Source organism: Leptopilina boulardi, unplaced genomic scaffold (assembly GCF_019393585.1).
Source record: "Leptopilina boulardi isolate dan_hultmark-lab unplaced genomic scaffold, ZJU_Lbou_2.1 LbouV2_112, whole genome shotgun sequence".
In the NCBI taxonomy this organism is placed as follows: Eukaryota; Metazoa; Arthropoda; class Insecta; order Hymenoptera; family Figitidae; genus Leptopilina; species Leptopilina boulardi.
Genome location: NW_026137655.1, coordinates 4,125,562 through 4,141,339, shown reverse-complemented (window position 1 = coordinate 4,141,339; position 15,778 = coordinate 4,125,562). Strand labels below are relative to the sequence as shown.

Sequence of the window (15,778 nt, the reverse complement as noted above, 5' to 3'; positions counted from 1 at the left end):
AAATACCGGCACAACAACTACAGTCCTGCGTTTAAACATCGAACAAAACAATGTGCGGAGGCGCACTAAACACTCACACAAGACACATGTCGAAATATCAAGTTAAACCAGTCTCACCTTAGTCACACTATGAATAACAATATTAACAATTTAGGAGAAACCTTATCTTTCTGCAAGACTAAAAACCCAAATCACAAATTTTAACACTCATTATCTTGTGCTTTTTTAAACTATAAAATATTTGAAAAAGATGAGTGGGGTCAAAAATAAAAGAAAAAATTTCAACTCTTTTTACTTTGTAAAGAAGAAGAAGAAGAAGAAGAAGAAGAAGAAGAAGAAGAAAAACGCAACATTAACAGAGATAATCAATTTACAAATATAGCAAAAAAGATGAATCAAGCTAGTTAAAAAACTATGTACATTGAACTAAAATTAAACATGGAATACATAGAAAGAAAGAAAGATACTTTTGTTTTAAACAAGAACAGTGCGCACTAATAAGATTTGTCTTTGGATGTTTGGATTGAGAATGAGAGGTCTAGATTCTCCGGGAGGAAAAATTGTAAAATAAGTGGTAAATAGTCACGCGAACTACAACAAGCCGGCGAATCACGATTGGACGGAGTTTGCCGAACGGCTGTGTAAGACGGAATGTGGCATCTCCGGTGAATCAACCCCCTTCCTTGACCCCACCTCGATTCCCTTCTTGTTAGTTACTCAACTCCCACCCCCGCACATGAAAGTGAACTCGCTGCCATGCCGCCGACTTCAGAAGCCTCCGCCCGTTGGCACATTGGCAGCTATAGTCTGTCGCGATCTGCATTGACCTCACAATCTTTTCTATGAAATGTAAAACACTTTCCAACCCCTCTTGAAGAACACGTGTTCAAAATCTCATTTTTCCCCTCAAAAAAGTTTAGTATAAATCTAAAATTAGAATCAAGAAACAATCCAACGAAATATGTATAGAGATTTTTTCCTAAATTGTGTATTTTTTGACAATTTATTTCTTTCAAAAAATTCATACTTGAATTTCCATTTTACAGAGTATATTCAGCAGAATTTCAATTTGGATTTTTCATATAAAAAACATAATTTAAAATTTATCAACATTTTATCAGACTTTTTATCTAAAAATATGAGACCAACAAGCGACAATTTTATCAAAGAATAAGTAGCACATTATATAGCACTAGCAAGACCGAATTTACACCTTTCCCCGTTTGCATTTTAAGGTTTATACCCTAGAGAGAATAGTTACACTCAACTTTATTTACAATTTGCGTGTAAAAATGAAGGCGCACTGAATTCAGTATACAAGTTCCTGTTAGTCACGTTGAATAATGACGCATACAATAAGCAGCTATATATGTATATAGTATTTCCTTCACTAAAAAAATTATGAGCAAGAATCTCGAAATCAAATTTAATAATTTATAATTTTACAATTTTCATTTAAAAACAGCTAAAAGGTTAAAATGAATATTTCATTTTACATCCATCTTCTTTTGAAGAATTTATATTTATGATATTTATAAAAAAAATGTCAGTGACCAAATTATGCACTACGAAAAGAATAGTTTATCCCAAATTTTCCATCCAATTTATCCTGAGTATATTAAACACAGCCAATAAAAATGTTCATATAATAAACAAACCTATCAAATTTGTCAAAGAAAAACATCAAAATCATACAGCGAAGTGAAAAACAAGTATCTCATTCATACTTAGATTTCCATATTAAGAGGAAAGAAAGTAAATATAAAGGAATGCGGTATATTTGTTCCGGATTTTTTCTTAACTTCATTAATTGAACATGTTTGAGAAAGGAGAAACCTACAAGCATCGCGGATAATTAAAACTGACAGGAATTAGCGATTGTAGTCAATGGGCATAACATTCTTCTATTCGGAGAGTGTTTTCCATAAATTGTCTAGTCTACAAGGTCATTGACTTGCTGATAATTAATCAACATAAATTATTTCTTTTCTATTACACTTATCAAATTTTATTTAAACTTAAACCTATAATTCAATCTAAAACCTTGTGATCAAATCTAACACTAAAATTTTTAAAGAAACATAATAGCAACCGTCTATAGTATAATCCAGTACTTATAAATACAATTTCTGAAAGAAAAATATTTTTCCACAATGAAATAATTCGAGTATTACATAAAAAATTATGCAATAAGTATCCAAAAGTATTTATAAACAAAAAAACGAAGGCTTATTATCACATCAGCGGAAGTAAGGCTATTATTCTCAATACAATTTGAAAATGTTTATTTTTTGAAAAAAAAATCTAAGATGCATCCTAGCAATTATCCATACATTTTATTTTTAGTATCTGACACTTGCAATGATTCATCTCGAATGTTAAAATAACGATAAATTATAAATAATAAAAAATAAAACTATGCTATACTCAATTTTTCCACCAGTACAAAAAAACTGAAAACTAAATTTATATAGATTCATCGAATTATTTGTTTATAAAAAATGAAGAATAAAAATATTACATAATCACACTATAATTGGACAATTAACATAAAATATAATATTATGTGATGTTGACAAATTCTAATCTATCAAAGTGTACAAAAGAGTATCGTTTTATAGACTGATAAAATTCGTGATCATTCTTGACAATGACAATAAAGAATGACGAATCAAGGCAATCAAAAAGCTATCAAGTCTAAAGAAGACTTACATAAAAAAGCTGAATGAACACATATATATGTATAGCTGAGAGATAATTACATATATTTCAAGTTACTTTTTTATAAATTATGCTTTTATCGTTCAAACATTATGAGATTTGCAATAAGAAAGTTAACAGCTCTCACAAAAGGTTTAATTCCGCGTTTTTATTTATTTCTTCTAATATTTACTTTCCACAAATAGTAGAAGAAAAGAAATTTAAGAAAGTTGTTAATTGTATATTGCCTATTATTTAAATATATCAATAAATTTATTGTAGATCATTATAAACATCATTGTATATATATAGACTAGTGCCTCCGACGGCCTTTGGCCGTCTCTGTTGCTTCTATTCTTTGTCCATTCAATTTAATTTTCAATTTATGTTTCATAATTTATTACAATTATTTTATTAAATATTTAATAATATTATTAACAAAATGCAAAAAGGCATGTAATTATAGAGAAAGTTTCAAAGAGAAAAATAACAATCTATTATATTTGTAAAATTTGTCTAAAAATAATAATAATTGTTGAATAATTTTTTTTTAAAACTAAAAACACTTTTTTATTCAAAGTAATATTATTTTCATAATAATTTAATTTATTACAATTATTTTATTATAATTTAATAAATTTCATTATTTTAAAAAAGCGGGCGCTATTTTGTCTTGGGCCAATAAAGTGATTTGAACTAAATGTAGGTTATGTTCGTGTCTGATTCATGGCAGCTGCAAATATTTACAATAAATAAATATTTTGCAAGTGTATATTTATTGCAATTGAGTAAGTTATGCAAAATATATATGTGGAACAATAATTTAAGGTGATTTTTATAAAATGAATATTGATTTAGATGCTCTGGAAAGCAAAGTTCATTTTTTCTTACATTCGATTTTTTCGACCATCGAGATATTTCGATACATTTTCATGTGCTTTGCATGCACTGTCTTTTTTAAGAAAGGAGAAAGGAAAAATGATTTATTTCATTTAACTTGAAACATATATGCAACACCAGAATAATTAATTTTTGAAATAAATTGTCTAATTCCCTTCTGTTCTGTATATATAAATAACAATTTAGTCTCTTGTTAACAAGTTATTATGTAACGGTTCAGAAATAATTAACGCAAATTATGATTTAACCGAAGCAATATGTGTTCGTGAATATTATTATAGATTTAATGCATCGCAACATGCGGGTGTGGTGCACGAGCGAAGCATTTAAAAAATCTTTTAGGAGGATGTAAAAATAATGAGATATTTTGCTTCAGTGATAATTGAGAGCAATTACACACGATAAAGAATTACTTAGCTACAGATGCTAACGAATGTTTGCAGAAAAAATTTGCTACGATAACTAAAATATTTTCTACCGCTGCTAAACAATTAGCTTTGACACAGCGAAACTCTTCTATGGGTTTTATTAAAAATTTTAACGTTTCAGCAGATGAGGTAGACCTAATGCACAAAAATTGGATAATATCGAGATTATATGTACTAAAAATAAAAAAAATTAAAGAAGAATCGGACAAACAATCGAAAATTATAATACCTTTAAATAAAAACAATTTTACACCTAAATTATTTAAATTAATATTATCAAATCAAAGAATGCCTCTCAAGTACGTTATTCGATTTTATTTAATTTCGACTTTCAAAAGTATTTTTTCGATATATGTATTATTTTTCATTTGCTCCATAAAACCGTGACGATCATTGTAATTATAGACACGAGGATAGTAAATACCAACTCAAAAGTATCACTTTCAATGATATATAGAAGTTACACCTGACTTTTTCAGAAGTGTCAATTTCAAATGGTATAAAAAGAAATAATAAAAAAAAATTCCAAATGGCAAACACAAGTTTTCATCTGAAAAGATTAGAATATTGTTTATATATATATATATATACAAGTCGACATTTTACACGCGACCTAGCCTTCAATTGAACAACAAAAGATCTTTATAGAGATGATTAGCAAGGACATAATATGCACGACAATTGCATTCAGGTGTTCAACTTAAAGTTATAGCAAATCATAACGGTCATCTCAAACTATAATACCATATTTTCTCTTTACTGTATTGTATGGCAATAGAATAAAGAAAATAATAAAATGACTCCTATTTATTAGAATTTAAAACCTCGAAAAAATTTCTATTTAACAGAATTATTATTTAGCCAAGTCTCCACTTATCAGAATTTGACAAATAAAAATTCAATTCGAACAGTAATTTTGTTAAATAAAAATTTAACAGTTTAAATAAAGAATTCTAACAATTATCTTGATCCTCAAACGTTAATTTAATTATATTTCATTTGAGAGTTTGAGTTCATACAGTTACCGGTGGAACGGCCTCTATTATCCCAACCTATCAGGCTGTGACCACCGAGTTTAAGGTTATGGTTATGCCACTTTCTTACGCCACATTTAACTAAACCGCATTTGTTCTTTGTACCGCATAATATTGTTTTGTAACGAATTCTTCTATATCTAATCGTCACGTTCTTCTTCGTGTCTACATGGAAAAAGCAACATGCACCGTTTTAGAAAAATAGTCTCAGATTTTGTCTCAAAACTCTTCAAAAACAATGGATTCTTTCTTCCTTTCTTCAAACTAAAGCAATATCCACAACATTACATAATTCAAACAACAGACTTAAAATTCTAGAAGACATATTTATTTTTTCTAATTTTATTTATCCGAATGCTTAAAAATAAAAAATTTTTAAAACAAAATCTTAATTTTATTTCAGACACTTTTCTATAAAAATGTTAAATTAAAACTAAAACCCGCCCAATATATAGTGAGAGTTACGTTTAATGAAACAAAAATTATTATAAATAAAAGTAGAATTTTCTAAGTGCAAAAGATGATAAAAAAAGTAAAAGTGGTATCGAACGAGATTCCAGACAGGGAGGTCGTTGTATAATCTCGTTGACACGGATAGCCGACAACTGCCAACGATTATGTCCTCGTATATGCACAAGATTCTTATAAATTGCGGAATCAAGTTAAATAACTTTGCATAAGTTTAAATAAACTAAAGCTCCATTAACGACATTGCGAAAGATATTCGCAAGTGTCATCTTTTAAATTATTCAAAAAAAAAACAAATATAATCGATTAACCATATCGTGAAATAATCTACCAATGCCTACGTTTTTTTACTTTTATTCTCGCGTTTATTAATAAAAATAAATGAAAAATAAGGAAAATATTTTTTACAAAATTGAAACACGTGATGATAAACTCGTTAAGAGGATTTAGATTGCAATCAATGCATCCTGATTATTCTATATGTATAACGGAGTTTTGCACTCCAGATGTTAACAGGAATTAAGAAGCTGTGTATTAATTAGCTTGACTAATTATTATTACAAGCTTGCTTTTTCACCTTAATGTCAAAACTGACAGCCTATAATTTATCATAAATAATATTTCTAAAATTTAAATTGTAAACTCCAAATAAATTTCTTCTAAAAAACATATGAACATATATCAATCAAAATTAAATTTCTTTTAATAAATCTTTCCGTACCCACAAAACAATTAAAACGGAAAAGATTCTATTTTTTTTAATCATGAATAAATTGAAAAGAGAAACGGAAATAAAAAATGATCAGAATGATAATTCATACTCATAATTATCTATAGACGAACAATTTATTTTTGTTTGATTAATGAAGAGATTAAGCATCTTTCAAATCAAATGTATCAAATGTGTTCTGAAAAAAACGAGACTACATCATAAACAATCAATTTCTTATCGCATCTAAAATACTGGACAAAGTCAGTGATTCGCTCGCATTATTACTTATATTTTAGATGAAAGTTGAATGAACGACCCTGCCTAATATAATCTAATGCGAGAACCAAAATTGGAACGAATCTCTCTGAGAATGACTCACCAACCTTATCTACAAACTGAATCTGTACTGCTATTCATACTGAGACAAACGACAGCAATTTAAATTGCAACAAGAAGAACAAATGCCGATCTAGTAATACGATCCGATGCAAATAAGTCGCAATGGTTACATCAATCACTGTTTTTTTTTTAAAGTAAAAAAATTTTTTTAATTAATTTCAACATTTTTTTTAATGTTTTCTAACATTATCACTGCATTGAAAAAACAGTTAGGCTAAGAAATAATAAACAAATTTATAATAAATTTATAATAAACACAAACAAAGGAAATGCATAAGCGTTCTCTATTATAATCATTATGTAAAGTTTGAATTTTCAGTGAATACAAAATTTAACAAAAAATATTTTATACAGTTCAAAATTTAAAAAATTCCTCTATTAAGAAATAAATCAAACGATTTCCTTGTGAACTAAACACACTTTTGCGTTTCTTTATTCCAATCATCGACCACATTCCTTTCCAATATTGGAATCTTTAAACTTTCTGATTGCCAAATAAAGAGAATTCCAGTTTTAATGAAACAACTGTACATATTTGAGGCTGCTTGACTAGTTAAAAGATTGAGTGGTAGAACAGAGCGACGCAACAGGTCGTGAGGAATTAGAAGAAGAATTACCTCACAGAGGTTATGGAATAATAGACCGGATATAAAAAAGTATAGGGAAAATAGCAGCTGACATTGCCACGCCATACCTATAAATTCGTTAATAGACTTCCTCACATATGCAAGAGGAAATGCCGTATGTTAATTGAATATATATATATATATCACTTCTCTCGAGAATGCACTTGAGACGAAGGGGTTGGGATCTTTGGAATCAAGGAACGTCGTTGAGACTACCATCTGACGATGATTTTAAACTCCGAAACGTCGTAAATAATCATTACAAATGACAATAATGTTTCTAACCACGCCTATTTTTTACTATTCCTCAAAAGATTTTTTTCTATGAATATTTGGCTAAATACTATACAAATAACAGAACATAAAATACCAACCATTTATAAGCGAATTTACATAGTCAAATTTATATGATTTGTTATCACATTTTAAAAATACAGGTAAAAACAGAAAAATTCTTCACAACACCAACTATTATTTTTTTAACCTAAAAAAATCATACATATATCCTACAAATTCTCTATTTTTAAATTAAACATCACCATTATTTTACGTCCATTAATTCCATATGAAAATGCTTTTAATTGCATTTTATAAAAATTTACAAAATTCTCCAATGAATTCAGTGAAATTAAAACACAACTTCCTATAGAACTTTCCTGAGTATTGATTATACCACGAAATGACGAAACACACTGCTTATATTCTGACTTTGCAGAAATGACATCTTATAAAAAGTCAAATTGCATTCGCAACTAATTTTTAAGACATTGAATAAAGTTGATGAATCGGTTGACAATTCCAAGGATATGAATGACGTAGCCAGCTTATCTGGATAATCACATCTACAAAAGATAAAGAGCGACATAACCTCAAAATTGTACTCGCATTGTTTCATGCTGTCAAGAAATGTAAATTTCAAAACCCCGGATCAAGAAATTGGATTAATCTCTCGCCTACTTCAATTCTACAGCACAGCACAACACACGACACAAACACATCTGATAAATAAATAAAACAAAAAGCCTGTTTAACCGGTCATGTGGGAATCGATTCGTGGGTCTGTTTCACGGACGATAAACGCAAATCGGTAATCACAGTTTGTATTACAACGTTTTGCTACTGAAAACGAACACATGTTATTTTCCCCCTACCTAGTAAAGGTTCCTTTGGCATTCCAGAAATGGATTCACGATACAATTATAGAGAAATTTGTTCTATTTTAATTTCCACGTTGAAAAAAAATACCGGGCTTGGATTATGCCATTTTGTTCCCCCCTGACAAATATTTTTAAACCAACGTCAGTGACAACTGCAAGGCCGTTGGTATTATGACCTTAATGAATAACGAGCATAGAATAATATACTTGACACACGTTCGTATGTGTCTGTCTGTCTGGCCGACCGTGTCGTACACGAAGGGTGTGCGATCAAGTCCAGTGCACGTAGGCTGTCAAGTAGACATTGAGACACTTGTCAAAAAAAAAAAAAAAAAAAAACACAAAAAAAAAGTTGACGCTCATCTTGACAGGTAGTTGATTATTATAACAGACACTCAAAAATTGTATTCAACATATCGTTTGAGATGTTCTCAATTAAAGATACGAGGCTAGATTTGCTCAACAATCGGCAAAAAAAAGATTCGCACTCTTTCATCGAGACATGTACTACATGTACAGATGGTGTTAATTTTCACGGTTTTACGAAGCACACGGAATTCTAAAGCTAACCCAGTTATCATTTGGGAATGGGCAATCTTTTGAGAATGACCAACAAGACAGGCAAGTCATGAATGTTTGATAAATACCTCGTTTTACGACGAGCTCCGAAATCTCCTCCTTGTTGTCAGCCATCTTAGCACCAGTCACTGATCACAATGCATTCTGGGTAAAAACAAACGAACTTCAGATTCAACCGCTGCGCCACCTGTTGGATAAACATCGTATTAGTCGATTCGTCATTTAAATGACAGGTGCGTACATAACAAAAAAAAAAAAATTGAGTAGAAATTATTCTATTGAAGGGGGAAGACTCGTTCAAAAAAAGGGGACATTAATAAAAATTTTACATTTCTTATTTTAATTACTTTCGCAATAAAATTATTAGTTATATTAATTAATAATTGTGTATAATTCCATAATTAATTTTAAAAGTTTAAATGTATTTATGTATTTATAATTTATTCGAAAAAAATTTTTACCATTATAAAATATGAAAATTGATTCAAATTATCTCGGAAATAAAATCAATTAATGCAAGTTAAAATGTAACTAATTAAAATTTTTTCTAAGGTTCCTGGTGACTTGATTTTTAGTATACGATACTGAAAAATGTCGTCAGCCCGCAATATCGGCTGCTATATATTTTCCCAACGAAGATTCAAGGCGGCAGTCTGTCTTTAGTTGTTGTTATTTATTATTTAAGTAATACGACAATAATCAACAATGAGTGATCGTGAGGTAGTTATTGTTGCTGCAGTTAGAACACCAATAGGTAAATTAAATAATTTTAATACAATCATTTTTTTATATTTATAAAAATAACCAAACTTCATCTCAAGTGTGCTACTAACCCCATTCAAATTCCTTTAAAAGAATGAATAGAAAGTACCGTTCTTCAAATTCTACATCTTTTCTAAAATATTCTAAACTTATTGAGAACTTTCTTTTACAATGATAAGTTTTATTTACATTGTTGTCAGCTTCTTACAAATAATAAGCAAATAGACATTGTGGTTCAAGAGTTATATTTTAAATTTTCAAAAGTTCAGTTACAATTTTAATTGCTGCATTAAAATTTTTAATTTTTAATAAAAAATTTGAATGGTTGAATTATAATTTTAATGATCTAATTAAAATATTACTTTTAAGTTATTAACTTTTTTAATATAGTATATTTTTTACAAATGATAATACTATTTTTAACGTTCTGAATATTTAATATTTTTTTTGTAATTCAAATTTCATTTATTTAGAACTTTCTACTTTAACATTATAATTATTCTGCATTAAAAAAAAAGAATTAATTGAACTAAGTACTCGATTAATTCATTATCAAAAAAATACATATATTTATTCGCACCAGACAAATATTTTTTTAGTCAAATAAAATTTATTTAGTAAATAATAATATAAAAGTAGTAAGAATTTTAAATTCTTATTAATTATGAAATAAAATTTGATAATAATTAATTAATTGATCAATATTTTTAGGCTCATTTTGTGGGACGTTATCTTCATTGAAAGCCTCAGATTTGGGAAGTATTGTAATAAAAGAGAGTATTAAAAGAGCAAATTTAGAACCTACAGATGTTTCCGAAGTAATTTTCGGCCAGGTATATTTGCATACTAGATAAAAGAAAAAAATGAATAGATAAAAGAAAATTAAACATAATTATTTAACATTTTTTTCAATAATAATTTTTAGGCATTGACTGCAACACAAGGTCAAAATCCAGCACGACAAGCAGCAATAAATGCAGGACTTCCTATTTCTGTTCCTGCTTATCTGGTGAACATGCTTTGTGGATCTGGCCTCAAGTATGTCAACTCGTTTTGTGATGACCCTTAACGATATGCTCATATCAAGATAAAAAATGCTAAATAGCATAACTATATATCAGTTATTTTATTCAATATTGGCTTTTTATGATTCAAATTTTTCTTCAGATCAGTCACCAATGCTTATGTGTCAATTAAGTCTGGAGAAAATGACGTAATTATCGCTGGTGGACAGGAAAGTATGAGTCAAGCTCCTCATGCAATTCATTTAAGAAATGGAACAAAAATGGGAGATGGAAATTTGGTTGACACAATGCTTGTTGATGGACTGACCGACGCGTTTAATCAAATTCATATGGGAATCACTGGTAAAATCCTAACTTTCTGGAAACAACACTCATAAACTAGAATAAAAATTTATTCATTTTTTAAACAGATATTTCACCACTAAAGTGTTCTATTTAAGTAATTAAAAATTCTAAACATATTTAAAAAAACATTTCATCATCATTATTAAAAAATGAATAAATCTTTCATCCTGTAAACATTATGAGTGTTTTTCTTTTTAAATTTGCAAATAAGATTTACATAAATTTCTAAATGAAAAGAAGTTCTCTAAACGCAAAAAAGAGTAAAATAAAAGATATTTTTTTTAGCGGAGAATATAGCAAAAAATTTCACAATTAGCCGAGAAGATCAAGATGAGTATGCGGCGAAATCACAACAAAAGGCAGAGGCCGCGATATCAGCTGGATATTTTGATAAGGAAATTGTCCCAATAACGATTCAATCTAGAAAAGATACTATTGTCATGTCGAAAGATGAATTTCCAAAAGCTGGTACCACTGCTCAAGGACTTGGAAAGCTAAGGCCAGCATTTCTCAAAGTACATAATATATAAGAAAAATACTGACTCTGTCAAAAATGAATTTCTTTATTAAAACTGTAAATTTTATTTTCTGTTTTAGTCGAACGGAACTGTAACTGCAGGAAACGCTTCTGGAATAAATGACGGAGCTGCAGCTATCGTTTTAATGTCTGCAAAAGCCGCAGCTAAAAAGGGAATAACTCCCATGGTGCGAATTGTCGCTGTTGCTCAAGCTGGAGTCGAACCAGATATTATGGGTACCGGACCAATACCCGCTGTTGAATTAGTGGTAATTTATTTTTGAATTACAATAAAAACTAAAATATGTTTCAATTTTAATTATGTCATCTTTCAAAAACAAAAACTATTAATTTCTAGTTGAGAAAAGCGAATTGGACGAAAGACGAAGTTGATCTTTACGAATTGAATGAGGCGTTTGCAGTTCAATCGCTCGCTTGTCTTCGAGCTTTGGGCTTGGATCCCAATAAAGTAAATGTCAATGGCGGTGCAATTGCTTTAGGTCATCCAATAGGAGCATCGGGTAAATTATTAAAAATAATTTCAATTCACGTTTATTTTAAAACTATAACTTATAATTTATCTGACAACTCTTTAAGCGAGCAACAAATTAGAATAATATTTAGTATTTAAATGCAAAAAAAAAACTAATCAAGATTTGAAAATATTATAGAAAGATATATAGAATCCTAGATGTCAAATAATAAAACTACTAATTATTCCAGGTGCGAGGATTTTAGTGACTCTCCTACACTTGCTAGAGCGAAAACAATTAAAAAAAGGAGTTGCATCCTTGTGCATAGGAGGAGGAATGGGAATTGCTATTGCCATAGAAAGAATATAATGCAAATGAAAGCTAATCAAACAATTTTCAAAAATTAAACAGGAATTTAGAAGCAAAAAGGTTAAGGAATGATCATTCATTGAAAATTTCAATTTCTTTTTAAAACTACGCATAAATCAAATTCAATCTCGGAAGCATTAAAATTATTATAAAAATTCACTCATAAATGTAAAATGACTAACGATTACAACCTCAGGGTGACAAATTCAAAGAGCAATATATTTTTTTCCAATCAACAGATCAAATGATGCAATTAACGAGATTGACATTTGCGACAAAAACTTTTTTTTTCGAAGCTGTAGTAGTTTATTATAAAATATATAGTCATACAAACTTCGAAGACTTATATGCATGAGAAATTTTTTTGAGGTATAATCTTGCAAAAGAGAGTTTGTTAGATGGAAACCTTATTTATTTTTGTACGAAGAGAGTTAACATTTTTATAACAAAATAAATATTTCTAACGTCTTTTTGATAATTCTATAAGAAAAAAATTATTTGCGAACGCAAGTAAAAAAAACCTTCTATCTATCCTTATATTCTAATTCGATGAAAATATCCTATCATACTGTATATAATACTTTTATATTCTAACTCGACTCAGATGTACTCTCTACTGCACTATTTTTTCTCTCTTCTAAAATTTGTTTTACAGCAGCTATTCCTTCACGTTGAGAAAGCAAAGTTCTCGATTCTCTGTGTGTAATTTTTGTACTTCGCTCTTTGACCAGATGCCCAGACACTTTTTGCAGCTGATCCTTAATAGCTGGTATTATAGGTATCTTTAATACAAAAATTCAGATTTTAAAAAAACAAAGTCATTTAATTTGAACATTATGGTAAGCAACTTACGAATGCTACTAAAGAACAAAATTATTCTACTAATTAACGAAAAAAATGGTAATTTTCAACATAGGAACACATAGAAATTTTTTCATTTAACAGATCACTAAACTATAAAAATAATAATCTCTTTAGTAAAAAAGAGGAAATTAAACGTGTAAAGAAAGAGGTTTTGCTGGATAATATCCGCTTGAATTATTGTCGTCTTTAACGAAACATTCTATCGACTGATCTAAAGGAATCGTAGTAATGATATCGACTTTAGGAATGCAAAGTTTCGAATGAGTTCGGATTATATGATTCCAAAAAGTATCTTTAAAACCATCGGACTCTTGTAACGAGAAATATGAACCCCAAAATTTCGAATTGATAATATTTTCATCAGTGTGTGACAATTCGTGATGTAACATTTTTTCCGCTAATTGTTCATCGACAACTACCATAATGTCACAATTGGCATTCGCATTCGGAACGTAAACATCCTGCACTATATTATCACCAAGATACAAACAAAGTGGTTCATTTTTTCCTGTAATTCGAGTAAAAAATTTCAAAAGTTCCTTCCAATTCCCTTGACTGTAAATACCGCCTTCAACAAATTCTTTTACATTCACAATTTCCAATGCCTTGTCTTCAACTCCTAAAAATGGCCTTTCCAAAGCAAAAAATCCTGGCTTTTTGGCATAACAAATGACAATATCGAAAAGAGATCTCCAATCTTTGCCAAGTGCATAACTCGCTGTAAAATCGATGAAATCTTTATCCGATCCAGTAATTAGAAAAGTTTTCTTCTTTTTCTTTAATTCTCGAATCCAAGAAATAGTTTCAGAAGAGCATTTATGCAAGTACTTTTCGGGATGTAATTTAATATAAAAAAAAACACCCTCATTGGATTGAAATTTTTCTTTTGAGAAAATATATGACAGAGCATCCAGAATATCAGGCCAAATGGTGTAACCATTCTGCTTTCCATTTTTCTCGTCGATAGCATCGACCATCTTAGCGAAAATAAGACTCACCGATATATCAAAATAATCCAATAGAGCTCTAATTTGCACTGAAAGATCACCATTCCAAACGGAAAACATATTTTGTACAAATTTATCAGAAAGTTCACTTCTCTGATTCGGATAAATTGATTGTAATTCTTCAATTGTTAATAATCTTGTTCCATGAGCAGCCCTCCAAATTAATCCACTAGCATCGAGCTTGAGAATATTACCTCGTTGAATATCCAAAACTAACCCTTTTTGCATAAAGTCAAAATCACCATCAGTCAAAGTGCTTTTCAAATACTTTGCACTATACTGTTTATTTTCAACGAGAAAATCGACCATCAATCCATATTCTAGTTTTATTAAATTTGTTATATTGTATCGTAATAAAGTATTGTCTAAATCGAAACCAATGCAATCATAGTCACATAACCTTATAGAATGCATTTTTTTCACGAAACGAAATCACACACAAATTAAGTCTTGTTTTCCAATTTGAAACTTACGTGACAAAAACAAAACTAAAATTATTATCTAAACTTCTTGATAAAGAAACAACTAATTCTCAGATTAACGTTAACAACCGTTAATGATGCACATTTTACACGTGACTATATGAAACAAACACACCTACACAACGATCTTTACATCGCTATAGAAGTTTTTAGGTTATGCTGTCATGTTACCGGCAAAATTTACAATTTTTTACTCCCAAATATAATATAAACGCCATGTAGGTGAAAAAATATAAAAACAAGAGAATTGCAACAAATGTCAAAGATTTGTTTAAGGTAATTAATAAAAAAAATTCTGAAAGTATACCTATAATTTTAAAATTGACTTACGTGAGGAGGTATGTGAACAAAACGAATATTTCGTGCTTGTACGAAAAATAATTCAAACTTAAATGTGTCTCCTCGAGAATCAGTAAAAATACAGTCCTTCATCTCAACATTCATGTATCTGTAACACAAAATAAATAATTGATTATTCTCACTTTAATCATTACAATTCACTTCTACACACCCGTCAGCATGATCTACTGTTCCAGTGATAGACGATTCATTTCGTAAATCGATTGTTGTCTTTTGACCTTCTACTGCTTTTAACAAAATCGCTAAAGTGTTGTAAAAGTTAAATTTCTCCTTTGCAGAAGGACGATAACTACCTGAAGGTTCTGAGGAGTACATTTTTCTAACAATTAACTACAAGTATAAACAAAGCCGCCATTTCTGTGCAAGCACAAGAAGCGCCTGCGCAGAATACATGTGTTTGATCCACCAATCAAAAAGTAGCGCGAATTTTTTAAATTAAAATGAATCAATTCATTTGAAAAACAGAAAACAAATAAAAATTTAGTTGTATAAAAAATAAAGTATTCCACTTAAATTACAATAATACTTAAAAAAAATTTCTCTACACAGTCTATAAAAATTGTATTATAAT

General features: G+C 29.3%; 3 protein-coding genes across 3 annotated transcripts; 1 reads left to right on the top strand and 2 right to left on the bottom strand.

Moving 5' to 3' along the window:
• The first annotated feature begins 9,593 nt into the window (after positions 1–9,593).
• Positions 9,594–12,972, top strand: LOC127279049 (acetyl-CoA acetyltransferase, cytosolic). The gene is made up of 8 exons (XM_051301157.1): positions 9,594–9,757; positions 10,477–10,598; positions 10,691–10,803; positions 10,933–11,132; positions 11,421–11,650; positions 11,733–11,921; positions 12,011–12,173; positions 12,376–12,972. Exons 1-8 carry the CDS (start codon positions 9,709–9,711, stop codon positions 12,492–12,494), a joined length of 1,185 nt encoding a protein of 394 aa, XP_051157114.1. The 5' UTR covers positions 9,594–9,708; the 3' UTR covers positions 12,495–12,972.
• LOC127279113 (U7 snRNA-associated Sm-like protein LSm10) lies at positions 12,763–15,568 on the bottom strand. Its single transcript, XM_051301260.1, has 3 exons — positions 15,359–15,568; positions 15,178–15,295; positions 12,763–13,276 (listed from the first exon to the last, which is right to left on the bottom strand). The coding sequence occupies exons 1-3, from the start codon at positions 15,520–15,522 to the stop codon at positions 13,085–13,087; spliced, it is 474 nt and encodes a 157-aa protein (XP_051157217.1). The 5' UTR covers positions 15,523–15,568; the 3' UTR covers positions 12,763–13,084.
• Positions 13,283–15,167, bottom strand: LOC127279042 (5'-nucleotidase domain-containing protein 1). Its single transcript, XM_051301144.1, has one exon. The coding sequence runs from the start codon at positions 14,777–14,779 to the stop codon at positions 13,487–13,489; it is 1,293 nt and encodes a 430-aa protein (XP_051157101.1). The 5' UTR covers positions 14,780–15,167; the 3' UTR covers positions 13,283–13,486.
• Positions 15,569–15,778: the final 210 nt, after the last annotated feature.